Source organism: Ascaphus truei, chromosome 14 (assembly GCF_040206685.1).
Source record: "Ascaphus truei isolate aAscTru1 chromosome 14, aAscTru1.hap1, whole genome shotgun sequence".
Lineage (NCBI taxonomy): Eukaryota > Metazoa > Chordata > Amphibia > Anura > Ascaphidae > Ascaphus > Ascaphus truei.
Genome location: NC_134496.1, coordinates 50875039 through 50895267, shown reverse-complemented (window position 1 = coordinate 50895267; position 20229 = coordinate 50875039). Strand labels below are relative to the sequence as shown.

Here is a 20229-nt window from a genome sequence, read left to right as displayed (position 1 = left end):
TCACATCCCCAGGCACGGTGACACATCACACACACTCACATCCCCAGGCACGCGGACACATCACACACACTCACATCCCCAGGCACGGGGACACATCACACACACTCACATCCCCAGGCACGCGGACACATCACACACACTCACATCCCCAGGCACGCGGACACATCACACACACTCACATCCCCAGGCACGGGGACACATCCCACACTCACATCCCCAGGCACGGGGACACATCCCACACACTCACATCCCCAGGCACGGGGACACATCACACGCACTCACATCCCCAGGCACAGGGACACATCCCACACACTCACATACCCAGGCACAGGGACACATCCCACACTCACATCCCCAGGCACTGGGACACATCCCACACTCACATCCCCAGGCACTGGGACACATCCCACACACTCACATCCCCAGGCACAGGGACACATCCCACACACTCACATCCCCAGGCACAGGGACACATCCCACACACTCACATCCCCAGGCACAGGGACACATCACACACACTCACATCCCCAGGCACAGGGACACATCCCACACACTCACATCCCCAGGCACAGGGACACATCCCACACACTCACATCCCCAGGCACAGGGACACATCCCACACACTCACATCCCCAGGCACAGGGACACATCCCACACTCAAATCCCCAGGCACGGGGACACATCCCACACTCACATCCCCAGGCACAGGGACACATCACACACACTCACATCCCCAGGCACGGGGACACATCACACACTCACATCCCCAGGCACAGGGACACATCCCACACACTCACATCCCCAGGCACAGGGACCCATCCGACACTCACATCCCCAGGCACGGGGACCCCACACACACTCACATCCCCAGGCACGGGGACCCCACACACACTCACATCCCCAGGCACGGGGACACATCACACACACTCACATCCCCAGGCACTGGGACACATCACACACACTCACATCCCCAGGCACGGGGACACATCCCACACACTCACATCCCCAGGCACGGGGACACATCACACACTCACATCCCCAAGCACGGGGACACATCACACACTCACATCCCCAGGCACGGGGACACATCACACACTCACATCCCCAGGCACAGGGACACATCCCACACACTCACATCCCCAGGCACGCGGACACATCCCACACTCACATCCCCAGGCACGGGGACACATCCCACACACTCACATCCCCAGGCACAGGGACACATCACACACTCACATCCCCAGGCACGGGGACACATCACACACTCACATCCCCAGGCACGGGGACACATCCCACACACTCACATCCCCGGGCACTGGGACACATCACACACTCACATCCCCGGCACAGGGACACATCCCACACTCACATCCCCAGGCACTGGGACACATCACACACACTCACATCCCCAGGCACGAGGACACATCCCACACACTCACATCCCCAGGCACGCGGACACATCACACACACTCACATCCCCAGGCACGGGGACACATCCCACACACTCACATCCCCAGGCACGGGGACACATCACACACACTCACATCCACAGGCACGGGGACACATCCCACACTCACATCCCCAGGCACGGGGACACATCACACACACTCACATCCCCAGGCACGGGGACACATCCCACACTCACATCCCCAGGCACGGGGACACATCCCACACACTCACATCCCCAGGCACGGGGACACATCCCACACTCACATACCCAGGCACAAGGACACATCCCACACACTCACATCCCCAGGCACGCGGACACATCACACACACTCACATCCCCAGGCACAGGGACACATCCCACACACTCACATCCCCAGGCACGGGGACACATCCCACACTCACATCCCCAGGCACGGGGACACATCCCACACTCACATCCCCAGGCACGGGGACACATCACACACACTCACATCCCCAGACACAGGGACACATCACACACACTCACATCCTCGGGCACTGGGACACATCACACACTCACATCCCCAGGCACGGGGACACATCACACACTCACATCCCCAGGCACAGGGACACATCACACACACTCACATCCCCAGGCACAGGGACACATCACACACACTCACATCCCCAGGCACTGGGACACATCCCACACACTCACATCCCCAGGCACAGGGACACATCCCACACACTCACATCCCCAGGCACAGGGACCCATCCCACACACTCACATCCCCAGGCACGCGGACACATCCCACACTCACATCCCCAGGCACAGGGACACATCCCACACACTCACATCCCCAGGCACGGGGACACATCACACACTCACATCCCCAGGCACGGGGACACATCCCACACACTCACATCCCCAGGCACGGGGACACATCACACACACTCACATCCCCAGGCACGGGGACACATCACACACTCACATCCCCAGGCACGGGGACACATCACACACTCACATCCCCAGGCACGGGGACACATCACACACACTCACATCCCCAGGCACGGGGACACATCACACACACTCACATCCCCAGGCACGGGGACACATCCCACACACTCACATCCCCAGGCACTGGGACACATCACACACTCACATCCCCAGGCACGGGGACACATCCCACACACTCACATCCCCAGGCACTGGGACACATCCCACACACTCACATCCCCAGGCACAGGGATACATCCCACACACTCACATCCCCAGGCACAGGGACACATCCCACACTCACATCCCCAGGCACGGGGACCCCACACACTCACATCCCCGGGCACTGGGACACATCCCACACTCACATCCCCAGGCACAGGGATCCATCCCACACACTCACATCCCCTGGCACAGGGACACATCCCACACACTCACATCCCCAGGCACAGGGATCCATCCCACACACTCACATCCCCTGGCACAGGGATACATCCCACACACTCACATCCCCTGGCACTGGGACACATCCCACACACTCACATCCCCGGGCACTGGGACACATCACACACACTCACGTCTCCAGGCACGGGGACACATCACACACTCACATCCCCAGGCACGGGGACACATCACACACACTCACATCCCCAGGCACGCGGACACATCCCACACTCACATCCCCAGGCACGGGGATACATCCCACACACTCACATCCCCAGGCACGGGGACACATCACACACACTCACATCTCCAGGCACGGGGACACATCACACACTCACATCCCCAGGCACGGGGACACATCACACACACTCACATCCCCGGGCACTGGGACACATCACACACTCACATCCCCAGGCACAGGGACACATCACACACACTCACATCCCCAGGCACGGGGACACATCACACACACTCACATCCCCAGGCACTGGGACACATCACACACTCACATCCCCAGACACAGGGACCCATCCCACACACTCACATCCCCAGGCACTGGGACACATCACACACACTCACATCCCCAGGCACGGGGACACATCCCACACACTCACATCCCCAGGCACTGGGACACATCCCACACTCACATCCCCAGGCACAGGGACCCATGCCACACACTCACATCCCCAGACACAGGGACACATCACACACACTCACATCCCCGGGCACTGGGACACATCACACACTCACATCCCCAGGCACTGGGACACATCCCACACTCACATCCCCAGGCACGGGGACACATCACACACACTCACATCCCCAGGCACGGGGACACATCACACACACTCACATCCCCAGGCACGGGGACACATCCCACACTCACATCCCCAGGCACGGGGACACATCCCACACTCACATCCCCAGGCACGGGGACACATCCCACACTCACATCCCCAGGCACGGGGACACATCACACACACTCACATCCCCAGGCACGGGGACACATCCCACACTCACATCCCCAGGCACGGGGACACATCTCACACACACATACCCAGGCACAGGGACCCATCACACACACTCACATCCCCAGGCACGGGGACACATCCCACACTCACATCCCCAGGCACTGGGACACATCCCACACTCACATCCCCAGGCACAGGGACACATCACACACTCACATACCCAGGCACAGGGACACATCACACACTCACATCCCCAGGCACTGGGACACATCACACACACTCACATCCCCAGGCACTGGGACACATCCCACACTCACATCCCCAGGCACTGGGACACATCCCACACTCACATCCCCAGGCACAGGGACACATCCCACACACTCACATCCCCAGGCACAGGGACACATCCCACACACTCACATCCCCAGGCACAGGGACACATCCCACACACTCACATCCCCAGGCACGGGGACACATCCCACACTCACATCCCCAGGCACAGGGACACATCCCACACACTCACATCCCCAGGCACTGGGACACATCACACACACTCACATCCCCAGGCACGGGGACACATCCCACACACTCACATCCCCAGGCACTGGGACACATCACACACTCACATCCCCAGGCACAGGGACACATCCCACACACTCACATCCCCAGGCACTGGGACACATCACACACTCACATCCCCAGGCACGGGTACACATCCCACACACTCACATCCCCAGGCACGGGGACACATCCCACACTCACATCCCCAGGCACGGGGACACATCCCACACACTCACATCCCCAGGCACGGGGACACATCACACACACTCACATCCCCAGGCACAGGGACACATCCCACACACTCACATCCCCAGGCACGGGGACACATCCCACACACTCACATCCCCAGGCACGGGGACACATCACACACACTCACATCCCCAGGCACGGGGACACATCCCACACACTCACATCCCCAGGCACGGGGACACATCCCACACTCACATCACCAGGCACAGGGACACATCCCACACACTCACATCCCCAGGCACGGGGACACATCCCACACTCACATCCCCAGGCACGGGGACACATCCCACACTCACATCCCCAGGCACGGGGACACATCACACACTCACATACCCAGGCACTGGGACACATCACACACACTCATGTCCCCAGGCACTGGGACACATCCCACACACTCACATCCCCAGGCACGGGGACACATCCCACACTCACATCCCCAGGCACAGGGACACATCACACACACTCACATCCCCAGGCACTGGGACACATCCCACACTCACATCCCCAGGCACGGGGACACATCCCACACACTCACATCCCCAGGCACGGGGACACATCACACACACTCACATCCCCAGGCACTGGGACACATCCCACACTCACATCCCCAGGCACAGGGACACATCACACACACTCACATCCCCAGGCACTGGGACACATCACACACACTCACATCCCCAGGCACTGGGACACATCCCACACTCACATCCCCAGGCACTGGGACACATCCCACACTCACATCCCCAGGCACAGGGACACATCACACACACTCACATCCCCAGGCACGGGGACACATCCCACACTCACATCCCCAGGCACAGGGACACATCCCACACACTCACATCCCCAGGCACGGGGACACATCCCACACACTCACATCCCCAGGCACTGGGACACATCACACACACTCACATCCCCAGGCACGGGGACACATCCCACACACTCACATCCCCAGGCACTGGGACACATCACACACTCACATCCCCAGGCACAGGGACACATCACACACACTCACATCCCCAGGCACTGGGACACATCCCACACTCACATCCCCAGGCACGGGGACACATCACACACTCACATCCCCAGGCACGGGGACACATCCCACACACTCACATACCCAGGCACGGGGACACATCCCACACTCACATACCCAGGCACAGGGACACATCCCACACACTCACATCCCCAGGCACGCGGACACATCACACACTCACATCCCCAGGCACGGGGACACATCCCACACACTCACATCCCCAGGCACTGGGACACATCACACACTCACATCCCCAGGCACGGGGACACATCCCACACACTCACATCCCCAGGCACTGGGACACATCCCACACTCACATCCCCAGGCACGGGGACACATCACACACTCACATCCCCAGGCACGGGGACACATCCCACACACTCACATACCCAGGCACGGGGACACATCCCACACACTCACATCCCCAGGCACGGGGACACATCACACACACACTCACATCCCCAGGCACGGGGACACATCCCACACTCACATCCCCAGGCACAGGGACCCATGCCACACACTCACATCCCCAGGCACAGGGACACATCTCACACACTCACATCCCCAGGCACGGGGATACATCCCACACACTCACATCCCCAGGCACGGGGACACATCACACACACTCACATCACCAGGCACGGGGACACATCACACACACTCACATCTCCAGGCACGGGGACACATCCCACACACTCACATCCCCAGGCACGGGGACCCATCCCACACACTCACATCCCCAGGCACAGGGACACATCCCACACACTCAGATCCCCAGGCACAGGGACACATCACACACTCACATCCCCAGGCACGGGGACACATCCCACACACTCACATCCCCAGGCACGGGGACACATCACACACTCACATCCCCAGGCACTGGAACACATCACACACTCACATCCCCAGGCACGGGGACACATCCCAACACACTCACATCCCCGGGCACAGGGACACATCACACACTCACATCCCCAGGCACGGGGACACATCCCACACACTCACATCCCCAGGCACGGGGACACATCACACACACTCACGTCCCCAGGCACTGGGACACATCCCACACACTCACATCCCCAGGCACGGGGACACATCACACACTCACATCCCCAGGCACAGGGACACATCCCACACACTCACATCCCCAGGCACGGGGACACATCCCACACACTCACATCCCCAGGCACAGGGACACATCACACACTCACATCCCCAGGCACTGGGACACATCCCACACACTCACATCCCCAGGCACAGGGACACATCCCACACTCACATCCCCAGGCACAGGGACACATCCCACACACTCACATCCCCAGGCACGGGGACACATCCCACACTCACATCCCCAGGCACTGGGACACATCCCACACACTCACATCCCCAGGCACGGGGACACATCACACACACTCACATACCCAGGCACGGGGACACATCCCACACTCACATCCCCAGGCACTGGGACACATCCCACACACTCACATCCCCAGGCACGGGGACACATCCCACACTCACATCACCGGGCACTGGGACACATCCCACACACTCACATCCCCAGGCACAGGGACACATCACACACACTCACATCCCCAGGCACGGGGACACATCCCACACTCACATCCCCAGGCACTGGGACACATCCCACACACTCACATCCCCAGGCACAGGGACACATCTCACACACTCACATCCCCAGGCACAGGGACACATCCCACACACTCACATCCCCAGGCACGGGGACACATCCCACACACTCACATCCCCAGGCACGGGGACACATCCCACACTCACATCCCCAGGCACTGGGACACATCCCACACACTCACATCCCCAGGCACGGGGACACATCACACACACTCACATCCCCAGGCACGGGGACACATCCCACACACTCACATCCCCAGGCACGGGGACACATCCCACACTCACATCCCCAGGCACTGGGACACATCCCACACACTCACATCCCCAGGCACGGGGACACATCACACACACTCACATACCCAGGCACGGGGACACATCCCACACACTCACATCACCGGGCACTGGGACACATCCCAACACACTCACATCCCCAGGCACAGGGACACATCACACACTCACATCCCCAGGCACGCGGACACATCCCACACTCACATCCCCAGGCACAGGGACACATCCCACACACTCACATCCCCAGGCACGGGGACACATCCCACACTCACATCCCCAGGCACGGGGATACATCCCACACACTCACATCCCCAGGCACAGGGACACATCACACACACTCACATCCCCAGGCACGGGGACACATCACACACACTCACATCCCCAGGCACGGGGACACATCACACACACTCACATCCCCAGGCACGGGGACACATCACACACACTCACATCCCCAGGCACAGGGACCCATGCCACACACTCACATCCCCAGGCACAGGGACACATCTCACACACTCACATCCCCAGGCACGGGGACACATCCCACACACTCACATCCCCAGGCACAGGGACACATCTCACACACTCACATCCCCAGGCACGGGGACACATCCCACACTCACATCCCCAGGCACAGGGACACATCCCACACTCACATCCCCAGGCACAGGGACCCATGCCACACACTCACATCCCCAGGCACAGGGACACATCTCACACACACTCACATCCCCAGGCACTGGGACACATCCCACACACTCACATCCCCAGGCACAGGGACACATCCCACACTCACATCCCCAGGCACAGGGACCCATGCCACACACTCACATCCCCAGGCACAGGGACACATCTCACACACACATACCCAGGCACTGGGACACATCCCACACACTCACATCCCCAGGCACGGGGACCCATGCCACACACTCACATCCCCAGGCACAGGGACACATCACACACTCACATCCCCAGGCACAGGGACCCATGCCACACACTCACATCCCCAGGCACAGGGACACATCTCACACACACATCCCCAGGCACAGGGACCCATGCCACACACTCACATCCCCAGGCACAGGGACACATCTCACACACACATCCCCAGGCACGGGGACACATCCCACACTCACATCCCCAGGCACAGGGACCCATGCCACACACTCACATCCCCAGGCACAGGGACACATCTCACACACTCACATCCCCAGGCATTGGGACCCATCCGACACTCACATCCCCAGGCACGGGGACCCCACACACTCACATCCCCAGGCACGGGGACCCCACACACTCACATCCCCAGGCACAGGGACACATCCCACACACTCACATCCCCAGGCACAGGGACACATCCCACACTCACATCCCCAGGCACAGGGACCCATGCCACACACTCACATCCCCAGGCACAGGGACACATCTCACACACTCACATCCCCAGGCATTGGGACCCATCCGACACTCACATCCCCAGGCACGGGGACCCCACACACTCACATCCCCAGGCACGGGGACCCCACACACACTCACATCCCCAGGCACGGGGACACATCCCACACACTCACATCCCCAGGCACGGGGACACATCACACACACTCACATCCCCAGGCACGGGGACACATCCCACACACTCACATCCCCAGGCACGGGGACCCCACACACACTCACATCCCCAGGCACGGGGACACATCCCACACACTCACATCCCCAGGCACGGGGACACATCACACACACTCACATCCCCAGGCATGGGGACACATCCCACACACTCACATCCCCAGGCACGGGGACACATCCCACACTCACATCCCCAGGCACGGGGACACATCACACACACTCACATCCCCAGGCACGGGGACACATCCCACACTCACATCCCCAGGCACGGGGACACATCACGCACACTCACATCCCCAGGCATGGGAACACATCCCACACACTCACTTTCCCAGGCACGGGGACACATCCCACACACTCACATCCCCAGGCACGGGAACACATCACGCACACTCACATCCCCAGGCACGGGGACACATCCCACACTCACATCCCCGGGCACGGGGACACATCACACACACTCACATCCCCAGGCACGGGGACACATCCCACACTCACATCCCCAGGCACGGGGACACATCACGCACACTCACATCCCCAGGCATGGGAACACATCCCACACACTCACTTTCCCAGGCACGGGGACACATCCCACACACTCACATCCCCAGGCACGGGAACACATCACGCACACTCACATCCCCAGGCACGGGAACACATCACGCACACTCACATACCCATACATATACAATGGGTAAGAGTGATAAACCTTAAAGCAAAGAGTGAGGTGGGGAATTAGACCTTAAGAGCTTACAATCTGAGTGGTGCATTGGAAGACATACTGAGCATCAGATCCGCAGCAGAGAGGGCGAGTAAGTGAGTGGATGTGGGAGGGAGGGGATGGAGTGGGCAGCTTAGTAATTAATCATGGAAGGACACGAAGATTGGAGGAAGCTTGCAGAAAAAGGTTTCCAAACGCACAACTGATGGTGCAGAAAGGAAACCAGAGTATAACAATATTAAGACATCAGTCTAATAGTGAGCAACATTGCAATAACATGACTAAATGATCCTTTTAGGGTGAACTGCCTGATATATTGAAGGTGCACTCAGGCTTCTAATCTCTCAGTAGGAAAATCTATCTCATAACGAATGGTCCTGGGTTACAGTGAGGAAACAGAAGGGGTTCTGGTAATGGAAGCATCAATATATGGGTGTACCCCCTTCCAGAGGTGTCTGTAAAACGCGGGGGGGGGGGGGGGCCTGTGTACATGACTCTGCACTTGTTAGCGTTGAGTAGGAGACTAGTTACCGAACTCCAGATCTTTCCTGTGACTCAGACGTGTCCAACAGGTGGGATACAGTATAACACGTCTGATGAATGAATGCAGCGGCGAGGAGAGCGCGGGAAATGGTGTAACGAGCTCATTCTCCTCGTGTCCGGTTGTACGGGCACTTTGTGCCATCCTCGGAGGGACATATCTTTCCAAACTATTTGTAGGGTCACTAGTGAATTCACTAAAAAAAATGGCAGCCCTCAGTACAGAACTGACTGTCCCTCTTCATCAGACCTCCATCTAATCCACTCAACCTGCTAAAGTCTCTCTCCCAGGCTGGGAGTCTCCTGGTTTTTTGGCTTTAGTGGAATCTAAATATACCTCATCGCTTACCCACAGACCCCCTGTGCGTATGAACTGTGTATGTGCCCGCTTCATAGGATTCTGTAACAATGCAGTTAGATTGTATCACAAAGTGTCATCACAACAGAAGGATACAAATGTTTGACACAATGGGGAAGATAAGCTCAGAGAATGCATGATGCCAAGGAAGATGCCAGTTTAGCTATGTAATATTTTCCGTTAGCATTAATTTCAACACTACTGCAGTCAGACTCACTGGCCTGTATTCACCAGCCAGTTTCCCACGGGAGCCTTCCCTGCCCTCCTGCACTGAACCGTCCCCATTTCTGTCCCTCATGCGTCCTACCTGAATCCATGCCAATATAATCGTGGTTTCTGCCCCACATTTATATTTCAGGTTTCCAGTGCCGCTCCGCCTTTCTCCTCTAAATCTTAGAACAATTCTTGGACTTTTCATGAGTTCAGCACACGCGTCCAATCCTGTCCCCTCCCTGCAATGTATTTCCGACCCTTCGGGCAGTGAGTAGATCGGGTGAAGCCGTGGCTCAGTGAGTAGAGACACTGACTGAGAATAATGACACAGAGTTTAAAGCCGAGGAGCCTGGTTCAATCCCCGGTGTCGGCTCCTTGTAACCTTGGGCAAGTCACTTTATCTCCCTGTGCCTCAAGCACCAAAAACATAGATTGTAAGTTCACCTGGGCAGGGATTGTGTCTCTAAAATGCCTATGTGCTACTTACCGCGTGCTATAGTGCTATAGTGCTATAGTGCTATAGTGCTATAGTGCTATAGTGCTATAGTGCTATAGTGCTATAGTGCTGTGCTTTGAGCCTCATTGGGATAAAAGCGCTATATGAAATTAAGTAGTCATTATTACGACCCTGCTAACAGATGATGCTAGCTTTCACTATATACTGTGTGCGGTACCGTATACCGTATACCGTATACCGTATACCGTATATAGTACATGTAGCTGTGCCGCGTGTGAACGTAGTGTCTGTAAACAGCAGCGATTGAGGGCTGATCTCTTCCTGACACGGACTGATGAGCGCTTCTCAGGGATTAGGTGACCCTGCGGCGTGTCCAGGTGATTTTCGTCTCCCCTGTTGGAGCGGCGCAGGGCGTCTCTGGGCTCTGTCACAGTGACAGCTCACGGCTCCTCTCCCCTTTAATCTATGGGGGTTTTTTGTTCTGATTTTGCCCTTATTAGGAAGTCTGCTTCGTGCTGTAGGATCCGGGAGAAACAACCCAGCAAGACGCTGATGGAATGAACCCCTTCCAAATATCTGAAGGAACATTAACCCCTTCGCCTCGTGGAGTGACAGATTCGGGGGGGGGGGGGGGGGCTGTATGACCTGTGGATCGACCGCAGAGAATGTATAATCTAGAGCACGGTGGCCAACTCCAGTCCTCAATGGCCACCAACTGGTCAGGATTACAGGATATCCCTGCTTCAGCACAGGTGACTCAGTCGATGATTGCACCACCTGTGCTAAATCAAGGATACCCTGAAAACCTGACCTGTTGGTGGCCCTTGAGGACTGGCATTGGTCACCCGTGGTGTTGGGTGTCATATGACGCCGTGGGTCATGTGACGTCACGTCACATGGCCCCACGGCGTCATTTCATGCTGCGTTGCCATGACGGTAACTGTAGTTGCAGAGGCCTCGCGCGTTCCCCCCAGCATTTAATTTAAATGCATTGGGGAAGAGCACGGGGCAAATCTCAGGGGGCGCAGCCCCCAATTTGCGCACCCTTGGTCTAAACTATTCCAGTTGTACTGTGCACTGCAGGAAGCCCAGCAAGGTAACGGCAAACAGAACCATTTACCTCCCTCTCTCTGCTGTGATACAGAACCATTTACCTCCCTCTCTCTGCTGTGATACAGAACCATTTACCTCCCTCTCTCTGCTGTGATACAGAACCATTTACCTCCCTCTCTCTGCTGTGATACAGAACCATTTACCTCCCTGTCTCTGCTGTGATACAGAACCATTTACCTCCCTGTCTCTGCTGTGATACAGAACCATTTACCTCCCTCTCTCTGCTGTGATACAGAACCATTTACCTCCCTCTCTCTGCTGTGATACAGAACCATTTACCTCCCTCTCTCTGCTGTGATACAGAACCATTTACCTCCCTCTCTCTGCTGTGATACAGAACCATTTACCTCCCTCTCTCTGCTGTGATACAGAACCATTTACCGCCCTCTCTCTGCTGTGATACAGAACCATTTACCTCCCTCTCTGCTGTGATACAGAACCATTTACCTCCCTCTCTCTGCTGTGATACAGAACCATTTACCTCCCTCTCTCTGCTGTGATACAGAACCATTTACCTCCCTCTCTCTGCTGTGATACAGAACCATTTACCTCCCTCTCTCTGCTGTGATACAGAACCATTTACCTCCCTCTCTCTGCTGTGATACAGAACCATTTACCTCCCTCTCTCTGCTGTGATACAGAACCATTTACCTCCATCTCTCTGCTGTGATACAGAACCATTTACCTCCCTCTCTCTGCTGTGATACAGAACCATTTACCGCCCTCTCTCTGCTGTGATACAGAACCATTTACCTCCCTCTCTCTGCTGTGATACAGAACCATTTACCTCCCTCTCTCTGCTGTGATACAGAACCATTTACCTCCCTCTCTCTGCTGTGATACAGAACCATTTACCTCCCTCTCTCTGCTGTGATACAGAACCATTTACCTCCCTCTCTCTGCTGTGATACAGAACCATTTACCTCCCTCTCTCTGCTGTGATACAGAACCATTTACCTCCCTCTCTCTGCTGTGATACAGAACCATTTACCTCCATCTCTCTGCTGTGATACAGAACCATTTACCGCCCTCTCTCTGCTGTGATACAGAACCATTTACCGCCCTCTCTCTGCTGTGATACAGAACCATTTACCTCCCTCTCTCTGCTGTGATACAGAACCATTTACCTCCATCTCTCTGCTGTGATACAGAACCATTTACCTCCCTCTCTCTGCTGTGATACAGAACCATTTACCTCCCTCTCTCTGCTGTGATACAGAACCATTTACCTCCCTCTCTCTGCTGTGATACAGAACCATTTACCTCCATCTCTCTGCTGTGATACAGAACCATTTACCGCCCTCTCTCTGCTGTGATACAGAACCATTTACCTCCCTCTCTCTGCTGTGATACAGAACCATTTACCTCCATCTCTCTGCTGTGATACAGAACCATTTACCTCCCTCTCTCTGCTGTGATACAGAACCATTTACCTCCCTCTCTCTGCTGTGATACAGAACCATTTACCGCCCTCTCTCTGCTGTGATACAGAACCATTTACCTCCCTCTCTCTGCTGTGATACAGAACCATTTACCTCCATCTCTCTGCTGTGATACAGAACCATTTACCTCCCTCTCTCTGCTGTGATACAGAACCATTTACCTCCCTCTCTCTGCTGTGATACAGAACCATTTACCTCCCTCTCTCTGCTGTGATACAGAACCATTTACCTCCATCTCTCTGCTGTGATACAGAACCATTTACCTCCCTCTCTCTGCTGTGATACAGAACCATTTACCCCCCTCTCTCTGCTGTGATACAGAACCATTTACCGCCCTCTCTCTGCTGTGATACAGAACCATTTACCTCCCTCTCTCTGCTGTGATACAGAACCATTTACCTCCCTCTCTCTGCTGTGATACAGAACCATTTACCTCCCTCTCTCTGCTGTGATACAGAACCATTTACCTCCCTCTCTCTGCTGTGATACAGAACGTGTCCTTAAAAAGACCCAATCGCCCCAATACGACCATGTTATTGTGGAGAATGAGTAAGCCTGTCCTTTTTATTACACTGGAGCACGGTAATTGTGTGTCCTGCCGACCGCCCACATTATCTGCTGGACATGTGATGGGCAGCAGGAACACCTTCGCACGGGCGGTGCGAGCGAATAGCGAGGGGCTGACACCAGCGGGGGAGGGGGGTCACACGCAGCCTTTTTATGGGTGACGCTGGTCACCAGGGAAACAGCAAAAGCAAAAAGAAAAAGAATGATCTTACTCCCGTCTTATTATCACAAGGTCGTATAAATCACGCAGAGTTAACCCATCACACCTCTAACTACCCAGCACCTTCCCTTAGTTCTTCTTGGAAGTAGTAACAAAGGAGGAAGTAGGGAGTAGGGTGTAGGGAGTAGGGTGTAGGGAGTAGGGTGTAGGGTGTAGGGAGTAGGGAGTAGGGAGTAGGGTGTAGGGAGTAGGGTGTAGGGAGTAGGGTGTAGGGAGTAGGGTGTAGGGTGTAGGGTGTAGGGTGTAGGGAGTAGGGTGTAGGGAGTAGGGTGTAGGGAGTAGGGTGTAGGGTGTAGGGAGTAGGGTGTAGGGAGTAGGGTGTAGGGAGTAGGGTGTAGGGAGTAGAGTGCAGGGAGTAGGGTGTAGGGTGTAGGGAGTAGGGTGTAGGGAGTAGGGTGTAGGGAGTAGGGAGTAGGGTGTAGGGAGTAGGGAGTAGGGTGTAGGGTGTAGGGTGTAGGGTGTAGGGAGTAGGGTGTAGGGTGTAGGGAGTAGGGTGTAGGGAGTAGGGTGTAGGGAGTAGGGTGTAGGGAGTAGAGTGCAGGGAGTAGGGTGTAGGGTGTAGGGAGTAGGGAGTAGGGTGTAGGGAGTAGGGTGTAGGGAGTAGGGTGTAGGGTGTAGGGAGTAGGGTGTAGGGAGTAGAGTGCAGGGAGTAGGGTGTAGGGAATAGGGAGTAGGGAGTAGGGAGTAGGGAATATGGATTAGGGGGAGTGATACCTTTTATTGGGCCAACATGTGGTTGATTTGTTAGGAGCTCCCCAACCTCTCGGGTCCTTCATCGGGTGTGGCAGAGTAGGTGATATGCCGCTCGGCTTTGCCACACCTGATGAAGGACCCAGACAGGTTGGAAACCTTGTAGCACATCACCTACTTGTTGGCCCAATAAAAGGTATCATACCCCCTCCTCCCCCCCTCCTGTGTTACTGCCTGGGAGAAAGGACCAGCACGGGCCCCCACCCTTCCTTGTTCTTCTTGGAAGTCATTCTTATAGTAGATTGCAAGCTTCTTGGAACAGGATCCTCTTTCTTTGCGGTGCCAGCTTCTGTTAATGTTACAATGTTATCGTCCTCCTTTTCTCGCCCTTGTGCTGCGCTGCAGAATGTGTTGGCACCTTACAAGTAAATGATAATGCCATCGGTAGCCAACGAGCCAACATTGGAATATGATATGTATGTATATCTTTATTTTTATAGCGCTTATACACGGCAGTTATACACGGGATATCATATAAATAACAGATAATATAAATAACACATCATATGAAGACGTGCTTCAGACATAAAAGTAACATTTAGGAAAATGAGTCCCTGCCCCGAAGAGCTTACAATCTAATTGGTAAGCAGGAAGAACGGGGGAATGATGCTATGAGAATTACACATTCTTCGAAGGTCTCGTACAAGTTTCACTTTAATGGGGGGGCGGGGGGGATTAAGATTTCCCCTCTGAAGTCTATCTCATTGGCAAGTTGTTGAGCAAAATATTCCTCTAAGAGGGAGTGACCCTCCCATCGCTGTGTCTGTATATAATCTGAATGATAGCGTCTGCTTGGTGGAGGTGAATGGGCTGGTTCCAAATTCTGACGCCATCTTTTTTGTGCCCGCAGTTATCCTAGTGGTGGTATTTGGAATCTGCTGGGCCCCCTTCCACACGGAACGGCTGCTGTGGAGCTTTATCGATCATTGGACGGGCGATAGGCACCAGATCTACGCCTTTGTGCACGTGATCTCCGGGGTGCTGTTCTACCTCAGCTCGGCCGTTAACCCCATCCTGTACAACCTGCTGTCCACGCGCTTCCGCGAGATGTTCAAGGAGGTCATGTGCCGCGGGAGGCTGAAGAGGCTGGGCTCGCGGAGGTCCTCTCCCAGCGTCACGCGTGTGACCACGCGAAGCACCGTGTGTGAGCACGTCCCGGGGAACGGGCTGCCCCTGTCTGATGTGGACGAGTCCGACGTGTATCTGGAGTGTGAGAACATGGCCAAAAACGAGTCTTCCTTTTCCTGATCCGCCTTTCGCTTCGTGGACAGACCCAGCACATCTGCCAGCCAACTCCAGGTCACCGTGTGATAATGATCCAGGCCGGGATTTGTGTTTCCACCTGCTGGTCTGTTAGTTACTTTGTTACCACAGAGTAAGATAGGAAACCCAGCCTGGATCATTGTCACACTGTGACCTGGAGTCAGTGGCCTGGTGTGACCTCTTCTCTGACAGACAGGCCTACAAGACAAGCCGTTTCTGATTAGTGATGTCATTAATAGTATGAGAGGCTGCGTTGCATTGAGATTTATTACTAATCCTCCTTACCCGGCTTCTCCTGGAACAGCTCAATCCGGTCCTCGTCCTCGCCGTAAAATGTCAGTTGAACAAGAGATGGACAGGTTGTACATTCCACGAGAAGCAGAAGCCGGAGAGGTTAGTAATCTCGGTGCCCTGCAGCCACTCTGACTCCCATGAGCACACACGGCATGATCTCAGTCACTGGCTGGGTTTTACGTCTCTTTGCTCGTACATAGATGCAGTTTTAACGTTTTTAGACATTTAAACCAGTGCCGTCTGCCTATGAAGCAGCATTGCGCTACTCCCATAAGAATGAAGGAGATGCATTATAAAATGGTATTGAGTATCACTATTCACTGCCAGCATCCCACAGCTCCTGCTTCAACAGAATGTACAACCAGACACTTTTTCATAGCAACCCCTGCTCGTTCCCCGCCCCTCCCCAGCTCACCCCCCTCCTCTGGTCATCCCCCACCCAGCCCCTGCTCATCCCCCACCACTGCTCACCCCCCGCCACTCCCCTGTTCATCCCCCTACCCTCCCCTGCTCATCCCACACACCTCCACTGCTCTTCCCCCAGCCCTCCCCTGCTCATCCCCCGCCCCTCCCTGCTCATCCCCCACCCCTCCCCTGCTCATCCCCCACCCCTCCCCTGCTCATCCCCCACCCCTCCCCTGCTCGTCCCCCACCCCTCCCCTGCTTGCCCCCCTTCTCTGCTCTCCGGCACCCAGAAGAGGGTTCGCTGCTAGCATTTGTGAGGGGTTTGAGAAGACAAAGGCTGCACTTAGAGTACAGGCTATGGTGATGGCGGACACAGCGGCAAAGCAACTACATGTCCATCGCGGGTGCCCAAAGTGGGCGCGACGGTGCTACGCAGCAACACAGCGACCACAATCGCTGTAGTCAAGAGAATTTGAGATTTACAGCGGCGATAGCGTGACGTCAGCGGCACGTGAGCGGTTCAGCCAATGAGGGCGGCCACGCCCCCTGTCGCCCTCCCTTGGTCTTCTGCCCCAGAGTGCAGGAATCGCAATGGCGATGGCTGACGTCAGCGGACACCTCACCGTCCCCATAGCCAGTACTATAAGCGCAGCCTAAGGGCTGCTGTTAATGATCTTATCTAATTAATATTCTGTTGGTCTCTGTTCCTGCTTTGGACAGTTGAATGTGCTTAGTCATACTTAGTCTTAATCTATTGTGCAGCATGTTTCGATATCAGGGTGGGATACAAAATGTGACGCTGCCTTAATGAATAATTTATGGCTGTATAGGGCTGACACTATACTCTGCGATGTACATAGAAGAATACAAACACAGTGACTGCTGACCTGAGGAGCTTACACTCATACCTGAGGCATAGGAAGGGGGCACTGGAACAGCAGTGGCTCCTCAAAGTGATTTTACCTGATGGTAACCTGACTTCTGAGTGCCTTATAGCATGGTGCCACAGGGCAACGGCCTTTGAAGGTATGAAAGGTTTAAAAAATGGTTAAACTCCCATGGAAATATTGCACCCCGAGTAGGGCAAAATAACTGCCCCCTTCGTCCTCAATATAGCTCGTGGGGCAGTTAATGAGCCGGCTCTTCCCTGCAGTACGTTTCTGTAAATAAATATAGGACATTGTTCTCTCTCTCTGGGCCCATCTGGTGTCCTCAACGTCTCATTATTTGATGCAGTTGTGACACGCACTGAGAGGCCACGGTTCACAGAGAGGCCACGGCACACTGAGAGGTCACGGCACACTGAGAGGCCACGGCACACTGAGAGGCCACGGCACAACGTGATGTTTCCATTAGATGACGATGTTTCCAGAGCATTTGTTCTAGTTTTATCCCGGAGCTGGGGATCTCTGTTATATGAGGAGTTGGTGCTGTTATATGAGGAGTTGGTGCTGTTATATGAGGAGTTGGTGCCGGACACACATTATAATGTATCACATTCTCTGCATTAAAGTGACAACATCCCGAGTTACATTTGTGACAAGTTTTGTGTATTTGCAGCCGCCAGCAAACTTTGCATTGATATATAAACCCCGAGGGGTTAATGCGGCCTGCTCGGGTACCAGCAAAGTGACCATGCTCTGCTATACCAAGCGGACACGGACTGCGCCACGAAACACTTAGACTCTGCTGTCAGGCGGCCACGTCGCGGGCCACGGATAAGGGCAGCACTTTATCGGATGTGAGGACCGTGTCAGGTGCTGCTTTTACGTCTCAGGAGCCGGTAATTCTGCAGGAACTGGGTGTCATGTCACAGACTCGCAGTGTTTGTACAGGAACTTGCAATGCATCCAGGGAGCAGGGCAACGGGAGCAGGGCAACAGGGGAGCAGGGCAACAGGAGAGCAGGGCAACAGGAGAGCAGGGCAACAGGGGAGCAGAGCAACGGGAGCAGGGCAACAGGGGAGCAGAGCAACGGGAGCAGGGCAACAGGAGAGCAGAGCAACGGGAGCAGAGCAACAGGGCAACCGGGGAGCAGGGCAACAGGGGAGCAGAGCAGCAGGGGAGCAGGGCAACGGGAGCAGGGCAACGGGAGCAGGGCAACGGGAGCAGGGCAACAGGGGAGCAGGGCAACAGGGGAGCAGGGCAACCGGGGAGCAGGGCAACAGGGGAGCAGGGCAACAGGGGAGCAGGGCAACAGGAGAGCAGGGCAACCGGAGAGCAGGGCAACAGGAGAGCAGGGCAACAGGAGAGCAGGGCAACGGGAGCAGGGCAACAGGAGAGCAGGGCAACAGGAGAGCAGGGCAACGGGAGCAGGGCAACAGGGGAGCAGAGCAACGGGAGCAGGGCAACAGGGGAGCAGGGCAACAGGGGAGCAGAGCAACAGGGGAGCAGGGCAACAGGGGAGCAGGGCAACGGGAGCAGGGCAACAGGGGAGCAGAGCAACAGGGGAGCAGAGCAACGGGAGCAGAGCAACAGGAGAGCAGAGCAACGGGAGCAGAGCAACAGGGGAGCAGAGCAACAGGGGAGCAGAGCAGCAGGGGAGCAGGGCAACGGGAGCAGAGCAGCAGGGGAGCAGGGCAACAGGAGAGCAGGGCAACAGGGGAGCAGGGCAACAGGAGAGCAGAGCAACAGGAGCAGGGCAACAGGAGAGCAGAGCAACAG

General features: G+C 55.8%; 1 protein-coding gene across 1 annotated transcript in view; it reads left to right on the top strand.

The window, feature by feature from the left end:
* NMUR1 (neuromedin U receptor 1) overlaps positions 1–19441 on the top strand; it is a 47931-nt gene extending 28490 nt beyond the window's left edge. The window contains exon 3 of the mRNA XM_075570962.1: positions 16455–19441. Within this exon, the coding sequence (XP_075427077.1) occupies positions 16455–16852 (398 nt within the window). The 3' untranslated portion in view covers positions 16853–19441. The remainder of the gene's footprint in view (positions 1–16454) is intronic.
* The last annotated feature ends 788 nt before the right edge of the window (positions 19442–20229 follow it).